At 42.5% G+C, this 21,245-nt stretch overlaps 1 protein-coding gene across 1 annotated transcript in view; it reads right to left on the reverse strand.

Annotated features, from left to right (window-relative positions):
* maml3 (mastermind-like transcriptional coactivator 3) overlaps positions 1–21,245 on the reverse strand; it is a 105,567-nt gene that overhangs the window by 33,932 nt on the left and 50,390 nt on the right. Inside the window, exons 2-3 of the mRNA XM_040147143.1 lie at positions 19,483–20,223; positions 17,390–18,334 (exon numbers count right to left, since the gene is read on the reverse strand). Coding sequence (XP_040003077.1) covers positions 17,390–18,334; positions 19,483–20,223 — 1,686 coding nt within the window. The remainder of the gene's footprint in view (positions 1–17,389; positions 18,335–19,482; positions 20,224–21,245) is intronic.

Raw genomic sequence — 21,245 nt, forward strand, 5'->3', positions numbered from 1 at the left:
AAAAGAAACATATAACCTCTAATGCCCAGAAATAGTCTTCTGAATGATACTGTCAGCATGATCTGTAATGTATTACCATCCAGCCAGTAGGCTGGCAGAAACAAGCTCGATAACAGTGGACTGTGCTGATGCGGATTAGCCCACATAACTGTACATGTACTAAAGGGTGTAACGCAGATATTTTGCATTTCTGGAATTAGAGCTACCTCTGCTTCTCTGCTGTCAACTAGAGGGTGAGCACATTGTTTTTGCTCTCTCGGGATTCTAAAATCCACCGGACATCATCACTATTTAAGCAGCAAAACTGAATATTGGAATTTCTAAATGATGGCTGGTTAGCTGCTTAAGTGGACCACAGAATATTGAAATGTCATCCTAAATTTCCCATCATGCAGGCAACATATTTACCATGGTAGCAGCTTCCCTTATGTAGGTCCAATTTTTCCCCTCATCCTACTTAGCACCCCTCAAACCACCCACACAAACACACATATAAACACAAAATTCCTATTTAGTAAGACAGTGTTCAGTGTGATTGTAATTGCTGTTTTGCTACTTGAGTAGGAATCCACTACATGATAACATGCATAACATGCCAGCTGCTTTCACACCACCACTTTCCAGTAAGACAGCAAGGAATTTCAGAGTCAATTATCATCATTTCAACAAAAGTAAAAGTTGTTCAGCGGAGCAGGATGGAAACACAACACTTCTAATAAGTTCATTTTAAACTGTCAGAGAGCTAGGTGTATTTTTTTTTTTTTTTTTTAATAATATGGAGATACATACCCTTGCAATTTTTTTTTTCCAGCAGGGCCATAGGCAGGGGCTCAGGTTAATGCGACTCTAGCAAACTGAAAACTTTACTGATCTAATAGAAGAGGATGTTCAGCTGTGACTCAGGAGGTTCGGGAGTATCAACAGATCAACCTACAGTCTATATCATCCTCTTGCTGTCCTGTTCAGCTCAGGTGGATCATTTATAACATTGTCTGTCACAGCCGCTGTCCGAGGTGCTGATCTCGGGACCACCAGGGATGCAGGAGCTGTCTGGGGTGCTCGCCATCGTCGATATGCTGACAGGCAGGATTCCCACTGCTAACAATGACAGAATACAATCTCCACTGCTGAGGGGATTTGCTGTTCTGCACAGTGATATTATTTTGGGAAGCGTGGCAGTAAATTCTGCTGTTGTTTGTCTATTGTGACTTTTCTGGGCAGTGCTCTAGTACTTTCTATTTCTCTTGGTCGTCTCTATGCTGATTTGAGTCTGTGGTGCTGTCAACAACTTGTACTAATTTGCTGCTAATGTACCAATTTTGACAAAAAAGACAGTGATGCACAGAATGTGTAATGTACAAAAATATGCCTCAAAAGAATTCTAAAACTTTTTTCACATTAATCTTGTCTCAAAAAAATATGCTCACTATGTGAGCCTTATCTACTTTTAATTTAATATATTTCATACTGGGTCTGAGGCTCTATTATTTTAGATTACATCCCAGCATGATACATAGACTTGTTCTCTATTGTACTCAACAATACAGACTAAAAAAAAAGCACGTGAAATGATTTAGCAGCACTTTATGTTACGGCTTGTTCTGTGCTGTGTTCCAATAGGAAATTAACTGTGCTGAACTGTCAATTAACAAATCTGATCTTCAGTCAAGGTGTTAATCGTCCATTGTCTTGTTCTGACATGAAGGTGTATGCCCTCAAGGCAGAAGAAACCTGTCCTTGTAAACACAGAGGCAGAGCAACAAACACACACAAACATGTACAGGTATTGTTTACTGTACATATGCGCACATACAGAGAGCCACAGGAGAGAATATGCACGCGCACATACACACACAGGTTTGCTATAGATGGTGCAGGTAAAGCTGTGCTTTCCCAAGCAGTCTGAACTTTGTGTGAGACTGGCAAACATCCCTGTGTGTAGGGTAAGCAGATTTTCTGCCTTCTTGTGCAAAAACTACAATAAGGAAGAGTGGGATGGAGCGGGGAGGGAGGGAAGGAGGAAGGCAGGAAAGGGAGGGCAAAGGGAAAAAGGGAAGGATAAGGCGAATGACAATGTGTTTTAGTGCTTACCTTCAACAAAACGATGGTAGACGAGGGAGGAAGGTCAAAAAATATATGAGGTAGGTGAGATCTCTTTCCTCAACCTGCCTCATTGTCTTGGGGGGGTGGCAGCAGCACAGCAGCACACACTACTTTATACTACTCACAGGTAGAGCTAAATCATGTGACAGCATACCTGCCTCAAGTCAAAGCTGAGGCACAAACTAAGGAGAGTAAGAAAACACTATTTATAGCGATGTAGTTTTAGTGAAGAGGGAAACATTTCCGCATAGCATTCTGCACTCCTTAACTGCAGAGTTTGGATTGTATGTTGATTCTAAAAGGTTGAGAAATATTTCTTCAAAGAAGGTACAAGAATTCAAAATGCAGACAATAATCATTTTGACAACTGACATCGTTTAGCAGATTGATATGTTTGTATATCTTAAATATGAATTACTAACACACTGAAGCCTTTTCGAAGTTATGATGCCCTATTGGTTTTGCATATCCGAACACAAAAATAACCCAAGTCTCCAATACAAAGGCTTTAAAGGCCAAACAGACACTTGCCTATAAAATTTGTTCATCTACAGGGGCCTACATTAGTTGCTTAGTGAGCTGCAGAGGAACATCACTTTCACACCAAAATGACATTCATGAGAACTTTACTTTCAAATGACTAGGCTGTGAGGCTGCTAGTCCTACTCTACACTGCATTTAAGACATGATGCTGTTACCACGTGAGACATGTTTGCTTTTTTATTTTGTCATATGTGGTTTCATGAGCCACTAAAACCAAATTTTGTGAAATTGTTCACAAATGTCAGTGCTTTGGTGGAGGGTTGATCATGAGTAATTGTGCACTGGTACCTATGAAACAAACCAGGAAACCAGAGAAACTAAAGATGAGCCGTTGATAAAGTTCCAGCCATCTATGCATTACCTCGCCACTCTGCACCCAATATCTGTAGTAAATACTTAAAAGTACATAGAGTACATACAGCCAGACACACCATACAGTCACAAACTTGAAATGAGCGTGTCGAAATTTGTAAAGCTCAAGACAAAAATAGCAACTGCAAACACATTTAGCACACTCACAAACATACACAAGGCAATTGGATTTTGCTGCTGTATAGAGCAGCACGGACTGACATGAAGCATGTGAGACTGACGCTCAGTTCCGTCAAATTGAAACTCTGTGTCTAAAGTGAATTAGCTTTGGCTTAGTGGGGCTGGTTCACTGCTTTGTGTGTGTGCTTGTGTGTCACCCCCTAAGGTTGTAATGTGTGGGTGTGCGTGAATGTGTCCCGGAATTAGCTTGACAGCGCATCTTTCCTAGTAAGGGTGTGTGTGTTTATTTGTGCAATTGGACGTGATGTTGGGAGGCTTGAGAAATAATGATATAAGACTGAAAAACAACAGACTGGGGGGCGCGAAAAACAAATACAAACATGCGAGCGCACACACGCACACTCACGCATGCGCACACACAACTGGTATGAAGTAACCCGTCAGAATGTATCTTTTACTGGGCTCTTTGAATGTACTATACAACTAAACAGTCGCACTGGTAAACATTTGTTTGATGCCATATCAACATAAAAAGATTGGATTGCATTATATTGTTAAGGTATAATTTCATCTTCATCCCATATGTCCCCATACATCAGTGCAGTTCCAACTGCCACCACTGTTACAAAAAATTAAATAAAATTGTTTTTGGATAAAATGATAGCTTTAAATACATTGTAACCCCTATTTGTGCATTAACACATTTTATATTTGAACACAGGTTATTCTTCTTCGTCCTTTCCCTGTTCCTCTCTTTTTGAGCTCTTTAAGTGTGTGTATGTGTGTGTTCAGTTATGCATTCGTGTCAGACGGTCAAAACAGTGGTCTTCAATCTCACTTATACCCACGAAAGCCCTCCCTTTCTTCCATCTTTCAATCTTTCATCTTTCCCTCTCTCTCTTTCTGTGTCTTATCATGGCGGATGAGACAATAGTACCCCTGATAGGTGTCCTGTGCCAGGCCTGATAACACTGCACTGAGGCTGTCATGCCGGCTGACAGATGGACCCGGTACAGTCACACATGTACAAACCCACAAACAGGTACGGTACACACACAGTCAGAGGATGTGTTTGCTGACAATGACAGGAATAAAAACACTAGATAGAACATGCTAACACCTTAGCCTGGCCATACATGCCAATGAAGCCCTGATGATAGATGCAGAGGTGTTTTCACTTATTCCGGCTGGTTAGACCTGTTCAGGTTGAGCTGGGTGGAGCTATTCTCGGTTATATGTAATGTAACCAATTTACATGTACCAATAATGGGGATAAAGATTAGGTTATCCTGCTCTAACAGGTGCAACAAAGCTAACAGAGTGGGAAAGATGTCAGAGCTCTAATTAGGCACAATAAGTGAAAAAGCTGGTTTAGGTGTACAATGGGTATGTTATTAACCTTTAACTACATGAGAGTTTGGTACACATAATACAATGAAAGTTTTAACCTTTAATTAAATATATAAATATTGATTATAATTACATATGTCACCTTTTTTAGTGAGATTATTTTTCAGCATTTTTGCCTTTGGCAATTAACAGTATATAGGCAGACAGGAAACATGTGGAGAGAAACAGGGGTGTGAAATGTAACAAAGGTTCCCGGAATCCAGCAGAGATATTTCAGTTATATGAAATGTGTCTTCAATAGATGGTAAAAAAATATATGCTTTTTTAAAAATGCTTTTTGCAGTTTCGGTATCAAAATGAAGGGTTTCAAGGTATAGCTCAGTCTGATAAAAATATCAGCTCAATTAATACTGTGAAAGTGTAAATCGGGAAGCAATGTATGAGTCCAAAATACATGTGCACTGATTAACTATTGATAAACTAGTTAGAAGTCAATTTACTTTTATTCATTTCCATTATAAATGAATATTATTTGTTGCTATTACTGTAATTCTATTTCCCCTAAGGGATACATAAAGTTAATCTTATCTCGTTTGAAGTACTAAGATAAGAGGGGTGAGGCCATGCTGGGAACAGGTAAGACTGATCTTAAAAATGGTGATGGTGCATAAGCAAAAGTGGCTGCAAACAGAAGAAACTTTCTGTCTTCAAGTTACAGCCTAGGTAATAGATCCCAAACTTCTGCAGGCAGTCTCAGAGGAGAATCAGCCTACAGACCTGTGAGCAGGGTCTGAATGTCTCATAAAGTGGCTTGCAGAGAAATACTCCAGTTGCAGTAAAAATGTATCTATATTAAGCTGGAAGCTGCAGTCAATTTCAACATCTTTGGTATCAAGCTGCAGAAGGTCGGGCAAGAAAAACCTTTTCATTTTAACTTTTAATATCTATATTTTGCCCCACACCACATGAGCAGTTATTACTGAACGCTTTAGTATTTTATTTTATATTAGTCTTCATCTCAGAGTTCACTTGTGTCCAGCCCAGGCTTTGATGCCTTTTGTTTCTCCGATTTTCTCATGACAAACTTTCAATAGGCGGCGCTCTTGTCTGTTCAGTTCATCCATGTTGTCAATGTTTGCTATTACCACTTTGATGAACTAGATATGGATCGAATCACTACTGTTTTAAGTCAATGGGGGACAGAGAGCAGCAAAAAGAACATTTATTTGTACCCAACTGTTGCAGATTATTACTTTAACCAACTAAGCATGGTTTTTTTTTCCATCAGAAGCATCTGAAATAATTGTGCATGTTGGAGCAAAAACTCAAGTACATAAAATGACTTACATGAGCATAGCTGCATCCTGTAGACCCAAATAATTAATCAAACTGTACAAACTGTGTGTGCTTTTTTGTGTGTGTTGTGTGTTTGAATGAGATGGAGCCACAGCGCCAGTGGGAGAGAGGAGAGGGAGGTAGGGAGTGTGGGAATAAAGACAGGGGAAAAAGGAAAGAGATAGAGGGGGGGAGCTTTGCGCAACCATCAATCACCTTCTTGGGGTTCAAGTTTATTTGGCTTCATTTTTCTTTGAAATACACAGACCACGGGAGAGGGAGAGAAGCTGGGGGATGGAGAGAAAAGGTGGAGGACAGAAAGAGAAAACAGCATGGGTGGGGTAGAGAGCAATATATAGTGGGGGAAACTACCTGGGAGGGGGAGGATGAGGAGGGACGCAGTGAGAGAGGGAAGTGAGAAGAAATGTGCAGGGGGAGTACAAAAAAGTAGAAATAAGGGTTAAAAAATGTATATTAGAAACAGCTACTCATTCCTACCGACACAAAAAAAAAACTCTAGAAAGAGACAGAAAAGACATAAGCCTAGTGCACATATCCAGGTGTGTTTTCTCCAAGTGTATCTGCCTCTGGGTCCGCAGCCTGTCGCACAGCGACAGAGAGACCAGCGCTCCCTCCGTCTCCATTTCCTCAATCACTACTCCATTCCTCTTGCTCTCCGCCTGTGCTGCTGTCGCTCTTCATATCAATTTGGACAACTGTATGTAGGTTACTCTCACTTTCTGTCTTTATGTCACTTTTTTCTCCCTCTCTCTTAAGTGAGCATCATGTGATCTTTCTCATGTTGTGATCAGTTTCCATCTCTCTCTACCAAGTACCTTCTCCTGCCTTTAAAAGCATACAGTCCATGAGCCCGTCTCCTTCATGCTCTCATCATCCAGCTCTCTTTTTCCAGTGCAGCCCACTTCTCCATTCCATATTGCCCTGCTAACATATGAGTCACAATTCTTTTTTGCCATTCTGCTCAATCATTCCTTCGGTTTTACCATTCTATCATCCAGCTCTCTCTCTGTTTCTCTCTTTCCTTGTCACTGTCTCTCCATCTCTCTGAGTTTTCTGACCCAATTTCACTGTGTGGTATAGTACCATGATGTTACATTATATCATTTTATATGCTTGTTCTTGCTGTTGCAGTGGAACAGTGAAATAGCATCTATACTAGAGCTGGACCCTAAACCATGATGATGTTATTCACCTATTGGTTCGTCCGGCATTTTCCTAAAAATACACTTATAAACTGCGTAAGTGTAAACAGAGATGTTGAATTCTACTTTTGTGACACTTGAATTTTTGAAGGAACAGAGAACTGAAGACTCTAAATAATTATAAGCTATGTAGCTTATTAGCTGTGTTGCACAAACCACTTTCATTTAACCTTTTCTGCTGGGGTGTATAGTGCTCCACAAAAGAGCCATGGTTTTTAGACAATAAAGAGACAGGAGTCGATGGTAAAAATATTGTACATCTCTTGAATAAATGCTATTTTCCCGTTAGCATTTGAGCTAACAAGCTACAGTTAGGACAGTTAAGAAGGCTCACAACATGTGTTTCAAGAGAATGTGAAATGAATCTCACCATGCCACTTTCTGTGACCAGCTTTTAAAGGAAATGAAGAAAGTTGATGCAACAGTGGAGCAGTGCAATGCAGCGCTACGCACACCCTGTTTCTCTTTTATGTTCACGGTTCTGATGCTTTCAGGTAGCTTATCAATAATAATGTAAGATGATGAAATTAATAATATTTATTGATGAAAAAAGTAAGAAATAAAAAGCAGGAACCACAAGCATGCAAAATAAAAACACAGAAACACAAAAAATGTTCAATAGTCACCCAAACTGGCGACTCAACTTGGAAAGGTCTGACTCTGGTACAGCTCTAACCTAATGCCATATTTATACAGATTACTTCAGCTCTATGTGTACAACCTGAGAAAGAACACACAACAATGCAGACACAAAGTGCAGACACAAAGTACAGACTCACACTAATGCCCTCCAATTATCTGCTTATTGGAGTATGTCCTTCAATTTTTGTATATTTTACTATGGAACTTTATACAGCAGAAGACAATCACTTTCAGCTTTGAGTTCTAAGAGCTGTACTGTTTGTTTCCTTTAGGTGTGATGTAAATGTAGTACAAATGTTAGATGACAGTATACAGCACAAGGCCATGTTATGGTCTCCTGCAATCTCGTGTTTTTGCCGTCTAGGTGTAAAACCACCAACAGCTACTACTAACGGCCATGTCGTCTAAAAAGTGTTTCTGGCTGTTCTGAATGTTGAAAAGCGGCGTGCCTTCATCAAATTTCAGGCAGTTTCTCCTGGAAGAAATTCACAGTTGCCTTTATTTAAACATACAAAAAGTGACACAAATAGTTGTGTGAAGAGTGAAAAAACAATCTGACAAGCACTCTGGTTTATCCATACTAATACCTTTACCGTGCAACCATACAAACAGACTCTGTGTACAGTGTTTTCCTACAGCCTCCTTATTTTTTCCCTTCTCCTTTTTATCTTTTTTATTTATTTTTTTTTACTGTTAACAAGAAAGTTGTTACCAATGAAATACTAATAATGCCGTAGTATTACTTTATATTGGATCAAAACCACCAATTCTCTAAACTTGAAAGACCTACAAAAAAAAAGAAAAAGAAGTAATACACTGTATCAGTTGAGATCCGTCCCAGTAAAGACACTACACAGTACACTAGGACGGAACAGTAGCACTTGGGGAAAAAAACGTGTTTGCGTTTGTGCCTGCACTGCAGCGAGGAAACGCTAGTATGCTAACTGTAACCTGAACTCTGTTAAACGATGGTAATGCCAGACAGAGGCACTTTCGGTAGCACATGTGACTTGCAAGCTCCTCAAACCAAAAAACTGAGAAGTAAATCAGAGTCAAAAAGCCCAAAGCGCTTAGGTAACAACTACTACCACTGACTGTCACTGCTGAATTGAACAGTGCAAAAACTAGCCAGCTTGTCCACTGTGTGAAAATCAACATGAATTCAGCATTGCTTTTTGATCGTAATATTAACCATTTTGCCTGTCTAAACGCTGCAAATTTGATTTGGTTTGGAGTATACAGATAGTGTAACACTCATCACTCTCTCTCCCTGTACCTATGCTTCTTCCATACCCTCCCTCCTTTTTCTCGCAGTTTTTCCTGTCTTCCTTCTGCCACTCTCCTTTCTCTCTTTTCTCAGTATCAGGTACAAGACTGTTGGATTAGGCTCCTTTAAGAGCGGATTAGCTGTGTCGGAGCCGTTTGAGGTAAATTGCTCCAAGGAGTCGATCTACCCCCTCCACCACAACTGACACCACCTCCTTCTTCCTCTGTAAAACAGAGTCAAAATTCTCAACCTAATCCTCAAAGAGCCTTAACACACCTCCCCCTGTCCTGTACCCCCTCTCTCTGCCTTCTCCTTCCTGTTTGGGTTTTTCATCCTCCATTCTCTCCCAACTTCCTTCTCTCAGCCCACACAGAGGAGTGATGAGGATTGGAAGAGTGATCGACATGGGATGGGTATTACGGGGTGAGGTGTGGAGGGGGTTGAGAGGAAGGGCTGGAATGCAAATGCAGAGACTCTGACAGACACATGTGGGTAGTATGACTTTACAAGTTGGCTACTTTTGTGTGTGTCTGGGTGTGTGTGTATATATACCTGCTGGAGTGTTTCACTAAACAGTGGTGAGTGGTGTTAATGGTAAGTGGCAACATGTGTGTGTGTGTGTGTGTGTGTGTGTGTGTGTGTGTGTGTGTGTGTGTGTGTGTGTGTGTGTGTGTGTGTGTGTGTGTGTGTGTTAGCATCTGAGTGAGCAGATGGGGAAGATGGGGTGCATTTCGGGGACAAGGGCGGGGTCACATCTGTGTCGTCCCTTGCGTTTGTCTTTGTGTGTGTGTGTGTGTGTGTGTGTGAGACACTTGGCATGGTGGCCACATTTAGAGCCAACAACACAAACAGGGTGATTAGCAAGTGGGGACAAACACATTATTACTGTGAATTAATGGATTAATGGACAGACTTCATACTCTTTCTAATAGCCAACTGTTTTCCCTCCAATCTCTCAACACATCCAAAAAATTGTGTTCTGTTTATTCTAGTCTTAAATCAAATTTGTACAACATTGATAGTGCACTGTTAACACAATCTGCAACTGAGCCTTATTCCATATTTATCACTAAACTATACACAAGTACAGCCTGGAACATTTGGAGACAGGCTGTCGCGTGTATGCACACAAATGAACACACGCCTGCGCACATGCATGCGCACACACACACTCACACATAAGCTACCCCTGCGTACCCTAGTCCTGGAGCTGCCATTGATTTGGACTGCAAGGTGCTGTGGGCAATGGTTGCCATGGCAACCGGCAGCCGAGCAAGGCAGCCAAAGTTTAAGCCAGCATGAGGAGTGAGTGAGTGTGTGTGTATCATGTCTGTGTGTGTGTGTGTGTGTGTGTGTGTGTGTGTGTGTGTGTGTGTGTGTGTGTGTGTGTGTGTGTGTGTGTGTGTGTGTGTGTGTGTGTTTGTGTGGACTGAGCACCCAAGCATGCATTTATGTCTGTTTGTGTGTGTGTGTGTGTGTGTGTGTGTGTGTGTGTGTGCGTGCGTGCGTGCGTGTGTGTGTGTGTGTGTGTGTGTGTGTGCATGAGGTGCTGGCAGGGTGACAGCAGTCTGTTTAGTATGCAGCCTTCTGACTACATCTCCCTTCCTCCCTCCCTTTGGCCCACAGATACAGCATAAGAATGATCTAACCCCCCCCCCCCCAAACACACTGACACACACACACACACACACACACATAAAGACACGTACACACTTGGCTGTGGCTGCTCTTCTACATATGCACGTACTTACAGTCACACACACATACACTCAGACACCATGTGCCTGCAGACACATTGTGTCATGACTGGTTTCCAACACACAGTTGGGCCTGCAGGTCAGTTCTGCAGATGAGGTTAATATTACAGAGGGCTTGATTACAGCCAGACACACAAACACAAACACATACACGCACACGCGCGCACCCACGCACACGCACTTGTAATAAACACTCCACCATACAGTGACAATCCTCAGAAAAAGCAGCCTGTTGGTAGAGGTGAGTATTGATATTTCCTCTCCAACCCTGTATTCATAACCCCAGGGTGTGTCGGATGGGTGGAGATGGTCTGTCTCAGTGTGTTTTCTCTGGCACTGTCAGAGCGAACTCAACAGCTTCAGTGGGGTCTGAGTGTAATGTTGTGTGTGTGTGTGGGGGGGGGACCCTGGGAATCGTTTTCCCTCCTGCTGCTGCCAACGCTGCTCAGACACACAGACATAGATACATAAACACACACATGTGCCCACTCCTATCTCATTGAATTTGCATAATAAACTCACTATCATGCATGCTTACTGTATATTGTTCACATGCACGTATAATCATACATGACTTATATTAACACACTAACATGATATACACACGGTCTTAAATCACAAACACATGTACTGTATATACAAACTGTTATATCAGACACATGCACACAGTGCATTAAACTAGACACACATATATATATATCTATATAGTTAGGTACATAAGTATTTGGAAAGTGATACATTTTTGGTAATTTTGCCTGTCTACACCACCACGATGGATTTTAAACGAAGCCATCAAGATGTGACTGAAGTGTAGACTTTCAGCTTTAATTCAAGGGTTTTTAACAAAAATATCACATACATGACATTACATTTCATGTTTACATGAACAGCGACCAAATGCAAATTCAACACTTGGAATCAGCTCCAGACCTTTTATCTGCTTAATTTGTCATGAAATAACAAGTGAACAGGCCACACCTGGCCATGAAACTGATCAATTGTCAATTGTTCAATTACTTTTGAGCCTTTTAAAATGAGGGACTATATATGAAAATGGCCGTAATTCCTAAACAGTTCATGTGATATTTTTGTTAAATCCCTTAAATTAAAGCTGAAAGTCTACACTTCAATCACGTCTTGATGGCTTCATTTCACATCCATCGTGTCTATGAACAGAGGCTAAATTACCAAAATTGTGTCACTGTCCAAATACTTATGGACCTAAATATATGTTAAGAACGTTCACAAGCAATGACCCAAACACACACACACACACACACACACACTCATGCCAGCAGACACATATTATCGATTTGGAGTAGTGAAGTGGAGCTCGGCACTAACTGCTCCCTCTAAGCACAGGAGAGGCAGAGTGTTTAAGGAGGCAGGGAGGGGGTAGAGGGAGGGAGTAGGAGGAAGGGAGAATGGATGAGAGAGGAGAGGAGAGAAAAAGAAAGGTGAAGAAAGAACAGTAGAAGAAAGGGCAAGAAAGGAAAGAAATGTGAGGAGAGGAGAGGAAAGACGAAGCAAAGAGAACAGATATGACGGAAAATGGACAGCAGGAGCACAGAGAGAGTTGTTTGTCTTGTGTTTGTCTTAACAGGAAGCATCTCAGAAGAGTCAAAGAGAGAGCAAATACAAACCAGAACAGAGCAGTCTCCACCCTGCCCCCTCCACCCAAACACCCTTTCACCCCCTCCCAATTTTCAGAGCCTCTACAGGATCTGAGAGCAGCTCAGCTCAAGCCCTGACACGTGTGACTGAGAGAGAGAGATGGGAGAGCGAGAGAGTGAGCAGTATTCACTTGTGTGTGCATGTGTGCGACTCAGAGAGCGAGAGTGTGTGTGTGTGTGTGTGTGTGGGGGGGGGGCAGGAGATAATGTGTGTACGTGAGGGAAGGAGGGAGGGAGGGAAGGAGGGAAGCTAATATCTTCTGCTCATGGGACTAAATGGAGGGATGAGAGAGAGAGGAAGAGAAATTTCTTGGTCAAAGGCTGTGCTGTCCCCAGTTCTTCTCTCTTTCTCTTCCTCTCTCACTTGCCTTTTTGTCTCTTCCCTCCATCAATCACCATGTGGTTTGTAAGAGTTTGACAGATACTGGATTTTTTGGCCAATACTGGTATTGATATTTAGGATTAAAAAATGTCTATGTATTGTCCGATATTGAACATAAACCCATAACATAAAATCCCTTAATTTCTCTTTTAATTTCTCTTTTAATTTCTAACAAATTAATTAAATCTGGCCATTATTATTATTATTATTATTATTATTATTATTAGATACTGAGTGAGACTAACAGCAGTAAACTTTACTGGAAATTATATTTGTATTAATAACTACTACTACTGTATAAACATTAGTCGTAGCTTGCTAGATGTCCCTATACCTATACCTGGCCTGCTTTGATTATGCACGCCGGTCATTACAGGTTGAGTATTACGTTTTTATTCCCTCATTCAGATGGTAGTTCAAATTTTGAATAAAAAATGACAGGATACTTTTTTTATGTTTTTGTGTGTGTGTGTGTGTGTGTGTGTGTGTGTGTGTGTGTGTGTGTGTGTGTGTGTGTGTGTGTGTGTGTGTGTGCATGCGAAAAGTCTACTACCCCTGAGACCTTGTGGAGGTCAGGGTTCTCAGTAGAAGAGGATGTAGAAGGGGATGAGAAAGAGGACAGAGAGGATGATGAGAGAGACTTTACCTTTGGAAAGAGAGGGGTGGGGAGGTATAGAAAGCAAAAAGGCTTTAGCAGAGTGTGCTTGCCTGTGGGTGTTTTTCAGAGCCTGTTTATTTGTTGAGTTTGTGTATGTGTGTATATGTGTGAGGGGGTTGGTGTCGTGACTCATAGGGCTATTAGCACTGGCGTCAGCTCCTTTGTGCACTGCAGACAGTGTGCGACACCATGATCTCCTACAGTACACGCACAAGCGCACAAACACGCGCGCGCACACGCAAGTGCCCACCTCAACACACACAAACTCATTCACACATACACACACAGTAAAACCTCCTGCTCCAATTTATCAGGATGACACCAGAGGCCCTACTCCTCCTCAAACACCTGTCAATCCATTCTTGTCCAATCGACACTCAGATAATCCCAGAGACCCGCCCCCGCGCTGCTAGTTCCCAACAGCTGCTTGCACGCTTGTGCAACAAGCCACATCCGTCTCACAATCATTCTGTCTCACACATAAACACACACGCACATACACGGAGGCCATAGCATCATCCGTCACACGCAGACAATCACACAAACGTCTTCCACAGACTCATGCACACGCCTTTTGCTCCCCCAATTGCTGCTTCCACTGAGACATCCACCACCGTGGCGACGGTAACCGCGACAACGGGCATAAATTAGCGTCATGGCGATATGCAAAGCAAGGGAGCAACAATTAAAGCTTGACTAACGAGCTTTTGAGGAGCGAGGCTGAAGTTTCCCCAAGCAGCTGCTAACTGGATTAGCCTACACACACATTGAGAGAAGCAGAGAGGGAGAGAGGACAGACCAGAGAGAAAGCTATGTTCAAGCACCACCTGTGAGACTACAACATACACACACACACAAAGTCAAAGGCTAATGTACAAATAGGCTAATGCAGACACAGAAAACAGAACCTAAACACAGCTAGCATCACTTCACCCAAACACAAACACCATTACCAAGCTTGGTATACATATCAGTGCAAATTACTCCATCACAACTAGAAATATACATCCATACAAATGCATATATACACCTTTATTTTTCACACTGAGCTTTAACAGTCATCAGATGAAAAAGATATGGGTTTAGGTGAAAAGCCAAAACAAGTCTCTGTAAACTCAACAACTACAATATAATTACTGTTTGAAAACATAAAGTGTGAAATGATAAAAGGTGTTTTTTAAACACAGCGCATATTCTAATGATAGAGAGAAACCAACAGGCTAACAGGTTTTCTAGGGCAGAAAGGAAATGTTATTGAACCATGAGATCTCTATGTGTTAGCTCCTGTGACAGGACAAATAAACAAGAAGCATTGATGAACGTGTTGCTATTACTGCCATTGGTTACTCAGGCAATATACTGACTTTTCAGTGAGGATAATGTTGAATATGTCAAAAAGCAATAATTAATAATAATAAACACTGCTCACTATCAGTCTTTTCTTTTAGGGGCACGTCTTTTTATTACCTCATTTTGACCAAGCAGAGATCCACTATGGGGGGAAAAAAAAGAACGTCAGTCTTTTTTCTGTTGGTTCAGTTCAGCTTGGAACTCCAGCACCTCCTTGTTTGTTACATTTGGCATATGTTGTCATTATTTTCAAGATTTCTCAGGTGACATACAGAAGAATTTATCAGCTTTTTGTCAAGTGTGCGTACAATTAAGGCAAAAAGGGTTTGACAACTCTAATAATAAAAAGCTAAGATCTCTTTTACAATTGACATTTAATCCAATATGACCTACCTCTGTAGCAGTGCTTCCAATTAAGTGTTAAAATCCTTTCCCATTAAAAGAGCACTCCAGAGATTTTCTATTGCACTTCAGTAAAGTTGGGGGATTTATGAGACTATTTTAAAATATATTGCCATTATTAAAGCAGCAGACACTGAGATATCCCGACTTGTATGATCAATCTCCAAAAAGACCAGATACTAGATTTCCCACAATGCCATCTGAAGATGTGTATTTTTAGACTCTCCCTGTCTGGTAAATGCAAAACTTTTCAATCGTAGTGTGTAACACAGTTTTTTTGATAAAAAAAATTGTATTCTCCAAGCCAAGATAACCCTGATTACATCACTATGACATTTATTTTCTCAGACATGTCAAAGCTCCTCCAGAGCCACAGGAGACACTGTACAACTGTAAACTGACCTTGATGTGGAAAATCAGTAGACTTTACTGTAACCGTCCATATCCTGTAAATATAGATGTAAAGTTCATCCACATGCACTTACACCCCAACAGTTGATTTGCTAATGCTATTTGAGACCTGTGTGACTATACACTAAAAATAAACATACTTAATAATGACAGCCGTTATAAATGTGCTAAATGCAAGTAGAATAGTGAGTACTTTGCATTTCAGACAATCCATTCTGTATTGCTCACTTATTTCTCTCTTACCAGGCCTTGACTTTCTTTTTAATATGCTCCATCCTCACTCTACAATAAATCTCTCTCTTTTCTGCATTTGCCTTTCTCCTTTAAGTCGTTCTTTTTCTTCCCTGCACATCCCTCTCCTCTCTCTTCCCGGTCTCCAATTCTCCTCTGCTCACTCAAATAAATCTCTCCACCCCCCTTTTCACCCACCGCCCCCTAAATCTATGAAACACACACAAACATACATGTGCAACGACTCGCACTCACTCACGCACACAAACACACAGCCCTCCAGGCAGGAGCCACAAAGGCCCCATATTAATAAATCTGCTCCTTTATTGGTGCTGAGTGTCTCTGGCTGAGGGAGAAAGAGAGAGAGACAGAGAGAGTTAGGAGAGGGGAAGGAAGGAGGAGGAGCAGGACAGGAGACGCAGAGATCACCAGAGGGGAGGAGGAGGAGGTGACTGACTGTAGCCATATCATAAACACAAGGGAGGCAGAGTGAGAGAGACAGGGTGATAAAGAGAGGAGAAGAAAACATTGACAAGTGCATCATCAACACACATGCACACACCGGCACACAAACTTTCTGTCGACGATAATACAATAGCCCTGAGATAATGAGGAACACCATGAGAAGAAGCACACAAGTGTGAATTTGACTTGTATGTGTGTTTATTTGTTAAAGTATAGTCCACCCACACCTCCTTAACATCCTCTGTCTAGTGGATTATTAAGGACACCTGACACCTGGCTGAACCACTGCAGCGTTTAGAGTCAGCTGTGCTGGTCGCTGGGTTCGTGAAACAAACTGCCCAGAGTGGGCTTTCTGTAATGACAGCAGCTAGCTTGGCTTAGCAGTCCAATCTCGGCCATCAGTCAGCTGTGACAGATTGGGGATATGAGCAAAGGAGCTGTTTAGCTCTGGTGTTTTGCGTGGTGTATGAGTGTATGCGCTTGTGTGTCTGGGGGAGGAGGAGTGGGAGGTGGGGGCTATCAGTGCTGCTAGTGTTGCAGAGGCATCAATACACTCTCGACAGGCCATTTTCCTATGCCTGTTCCCAGCCCTGGTTTGTTGCTGGGGCAACTACCGCCATTTTACCTTCCCTGGCTGCACCTCTGGAAGATTTTATAAAACAACAATCCATGTTCTGTAATCTCTCCCAGTTAACCGTTTAAATAAATTTAGCTCCTATTATTATTTCTGAACCAATGCCATTGGGAATTCTGTGTGCAGAAAACCTCCAGTGGACAGCCTGTGTTTCATATAGCTCCCCATGTATTGACAAGCAAAAACTACAGGGTGTTTTTGTTCTCCTCCCAAGGTCATAGATTGAGTGTTCTATAACACCACCCTTGAACATGGCAATCATCTCAACAGTGCCTGCTCTCTGTTTTCATCTGAAGAATGACCCTGGAATCATAGCTCAAGCTACAGATGAACTACAAACTTTTCTCCTGGAAAACACCGGAACCAACAGTGCACTGCACTACACTTGAGCTGCACCAATTCAGCAATTCAACAACTTTGCTAAGCCAGCTTGATTAAAAATGACAATGGAACATCAATCAGATCCCTCACCTGTCCATGTGGCTGCATGGCGCTGTAGGGCATGTTCTGGTTCAACACTTTCTGCTTCATCAGCAACATCCTCTTCTGCTCCTCACTCAGGTGGGCTGTCTGTCCCGGAATTGGCCCCTGGGTCTGCCCTGGCCCTGCCCCTTGGCCCCCGCCTCCTCCACCACCTATGTAAGGAGGCATCATGGGGTTCTTAACCTGACTGTTCCCTCCCATGGGTGGAGTCATTCTCTGGCCTATGTGATCCACACCACTGCCACTGAAGTGACTCAGCGGTTTGGTGTTGCTATAGGACAACATGGCTGCTGTTTGCTGCTGCTGTTGTTGCTGTTGTTTGGACAGGGTGTTCTGGTTGATGCTGTTTGGCTGTTGCTGCCCCATCATGCTCATGTGGTTGTGAGGGAGGTAGTTGCTCATGGGGGCTTTGGGCCCATTGTTGGGGGCCATCCCAGCCACTAAAGGGCCCTGTGGTGTGTTAAAGGCTTGCGGTGGGTACATCATGGGGCTGTTGGGTTTATCCTGGTTAAAGGGACCAGAGTTATAGGGACTTGTTGGAGCGCCTGCAGGGGACCAGTTAGCTGCTTGTTGCTGCTGCTGCTTCTGTTGCAGCAGTTTAGCACGTTGCTGAGCCATTGCTTTTAGCTGCTCTGCTGGAGAAAGTTCAGGTGTTACCGGCCCTACAGGCTGACCTCCAGGGGCAACCCCAGCCGATCCGGGTCCTGTTCCTGCCTGATTGACCCCTGGGCCCGGATTCATCATGTATCCATTCCCAGGCCTAGAGACTGCTTGTGTCTGAGCCTGGGTTGGGGTTTGAGGGGAACGAGCCACGCAGTTGTGCAATGGTGAACCTGATGCCATAGCAACAGCTGGAGACTGCTGCAAAGGTTGCTGTGGAGGTGTTCCATTGGCAGTGGTGGCAAACTGAGGGCCTGACGATGATGGTCGGACCTAAGGAGAGGAGTCCAAACACAAAAAAATCCAATGAGACTTATGTACGATCAGCTCTTACAATTTATGAATAGTTAAGCACAATGCTGGGAAGCGATTAGCTGAGCTTCGCATAAAGAATAGCAGCAGGAGGACCTGCTAACCTGTCTCTCACTAAAGTTCAAAAATACGCCTATCAACACATCTAAAGCTTTCTAATTAAGACACTGTTAAAGGTTTGTTACCATATTGACTGTACAGAGACCGATATGAAAGCGTGAGCTCAGCCACAGACACCGCACAGAATCACTGAAGGGATGGTTAAACCGATGTTTGTCAAGAAATACTTACAGCACACATCTGCCCCAGCACTCAAAACTTGCTGTTTTTACATTTCTGTTTGTGTACATATTTAAAAAATTAGATATAACTTACTAATCAGATAGCTTTGAATATGATGGAAGGTTTATTATTAAACTTTGGACAGAGCCAGGCTGGCCCCTGGTTTTCATTTTTATGCTAAAGTAAGCCAATTGCCTCTGGGCTTCAGCTGCATACTTACAGCAGAGACATGAGAGTTGATCATCTCATCTCACTCTCCGAAAAATCACAAAAAGGGTATTTCCCAAAAATTCAGTCTTCAGTCTAATTGTAGATCCACATTATTTTAATAAATTTATATACAATTTATATAAAAACTCTTATCTAGATATTATTGCTGTTTAGTTACCTGGCTGGACTATTTTGGAATTGCTGAGTGATATTTTGGTTAAAAAAAATAAATACCAATTCTGCTTTCCATTTAGAATAAAAGGTCAGTGACACTTACCCATTAGTAAAGCCCTTGCAATATCCACAAAAATCTGTTCATAACTTCAGAGATTTTTTTCAGTGTTGCTGTAAGTCATACTGTTTAATACCAAAATACCTCACAGCTATCTGATAAAACATTATTACATTATAACCCCAACACACCATATAAGTATTTCAAGTTTGTCTGTTTCTTGTTCTGTGCATCTAGTTTAAAGTTTTATTAATGTATTAGTCATTTAGAAACAATACACTGAAGGACACACCTGTGACTGAATCACCTAAGCTAGTCACAACTTAGGGCAGTGTTAGGGGTTAATATAGCCATAGGTCATCATGTTGACCCTCTTAACACTTACCTGTGGTGAGCCTATGGGAACCTGTGGACCTCCCTGTGGAGGCTGAGGAGGAGGAGGCAGGGCTGCTGCTGGCGCCGCCCCTCCTCCAGGTGCTGTGGTATTCCCGGCTGCTTCCTGTGGTCCCGGTGTCTGATTGTTTGCCGGCCTGCCAAACTCTGCCTCTTTCTTGTCCTCAAAGTCCTCATTGAAGAGGTCATGCATATCATCCTCTGGCACAGTGTTGGCCAGCTCATCGATCAGCTCCTGCCACTCCTGGTCATTGAGGTTGATGTCAGAAAACAGTTTGTTCTGATTGGACAGAGACTGGGGATCAGAAGACTCCATCCCACCTCCGTCATCCAGCGGCTCCTGTTTCAGGTCTTTGAGGAGGCCGAAGCTGTCCTCCAGGTCCAGTGAGCCATTCAGCTTCATGTCCGGTAGATGACTACCCCCGTTCTTCCCCAGCTCATCTGATGCCCGGCCTACATGGTTGCCATTGCTGTTTGTAGTGTTGTTTCCGGTGGAAGTGTTGGGCCCGCCGAGTAAAGGCTTAATGTCCATTTGGTGATGCAGAGGAGAGATGGGTGGTACACTGTTATTGTTGTTGTTAGGGAGACCTGTTAGTGAGTCCAAACCACCAGAGCCCTCCTTCCGTACCCGTTTGGTGGTCGGTGAGTAGCTGCCTCCATCACAGATGCCATTCTGGTCTCCATTGAGCGGTGATCTTGCACTGTCCAGTTTCCTCTTTACAGTCTCCTGGAGCTGAAAGAAGAAAAGAAAAGAAAAGAAAATAGATTAGGGTTGAGATTAGGGGCACCAGAGATGGGAAATATTAGCAATATGAAAACTTTTTCTGTTGTCTTCAGGGTGCTAACAATGGAAACAACATGAGATACCAAATCAATAAGGCAACAGGCTGCTTCCTCTATACACACATCAAGAGCTGTCGTGAGAAGGCAAGAGGTGTGCTGAAAATCAAAATAACCAAGTCAAATCAATTGTTCTTTCAGCACAGACTCAATATCGCTGAAGTAATGATCACACCATTAAGTTCTCACATGGAGCATATCCTGTGCACTATATACACATTCACGTGTGGAGAAGCACACATTTTCTTTAACATGAAGTAGAAGATGGGGCAAAGCAATGAGAAGACTAGCAGTCCTGTCAATGAGCATTCCTAGTAGGTCTGGACTCCAGGTTTTCTGAGGAGGGGAGGAAAGATCAAAGGAACAGCTCATATAGTATTCTCTCCATTAGCACTAGCCAATGGGCAACTGAGCTGCCCCATCTAAATCCACACCCCATTCTTAGCCAAAACCTAACTGCCTCTGCCGTGGCACAGACGAGATAACAACAGGGTGCTAACAAACGCTGGATGGCAGTTACTGTAATCACTATCATAGACCTGGGTGGGAAAGGAGAGGAGGTATGGCGGGACAGCAAACAGAAACTGAGACATAGCATGAAAGACACAAGGCAAAGCTAAGGGCAGAAACTGGGGAAAGGAACAAAGGAAGCCCATGCTCACATGAGAAATCTGAAATTCTCACCACTTTGTCCTTTTATCTACACTAACCAAATGTTTGTAATTACCAAAAATGTACTTTTCAAAAACACTATGGTTAGTGGATACATTTGAAAACAGTATTCTCACAGGGTAGTACTGACAGGGAAAACGGTCTTTAGAAAGCTCTGATATATAAATTTCAGCAGGGGGCCAGCTTTTAAAATTACCTAACAATTCTGTTTGATTGATGATGCACGTCTCACGGTTCCATGCA

Source organism: Xiphias gladius, chromosome 15, assembly GCF_016859285.1.
Source record: "Xiphias gladius isolate SHS-SW01 ecotype Sanya breed wild chromosome 15, ASM1685928v1, whole genome shotgun sequence".
Taxonomy (NCBI): Eukaryota; Metazoa; Chordata; class Actinopteri; order Istiophoriformes; family Xiphiidae; genus Xiphias; species Xiphias gladius.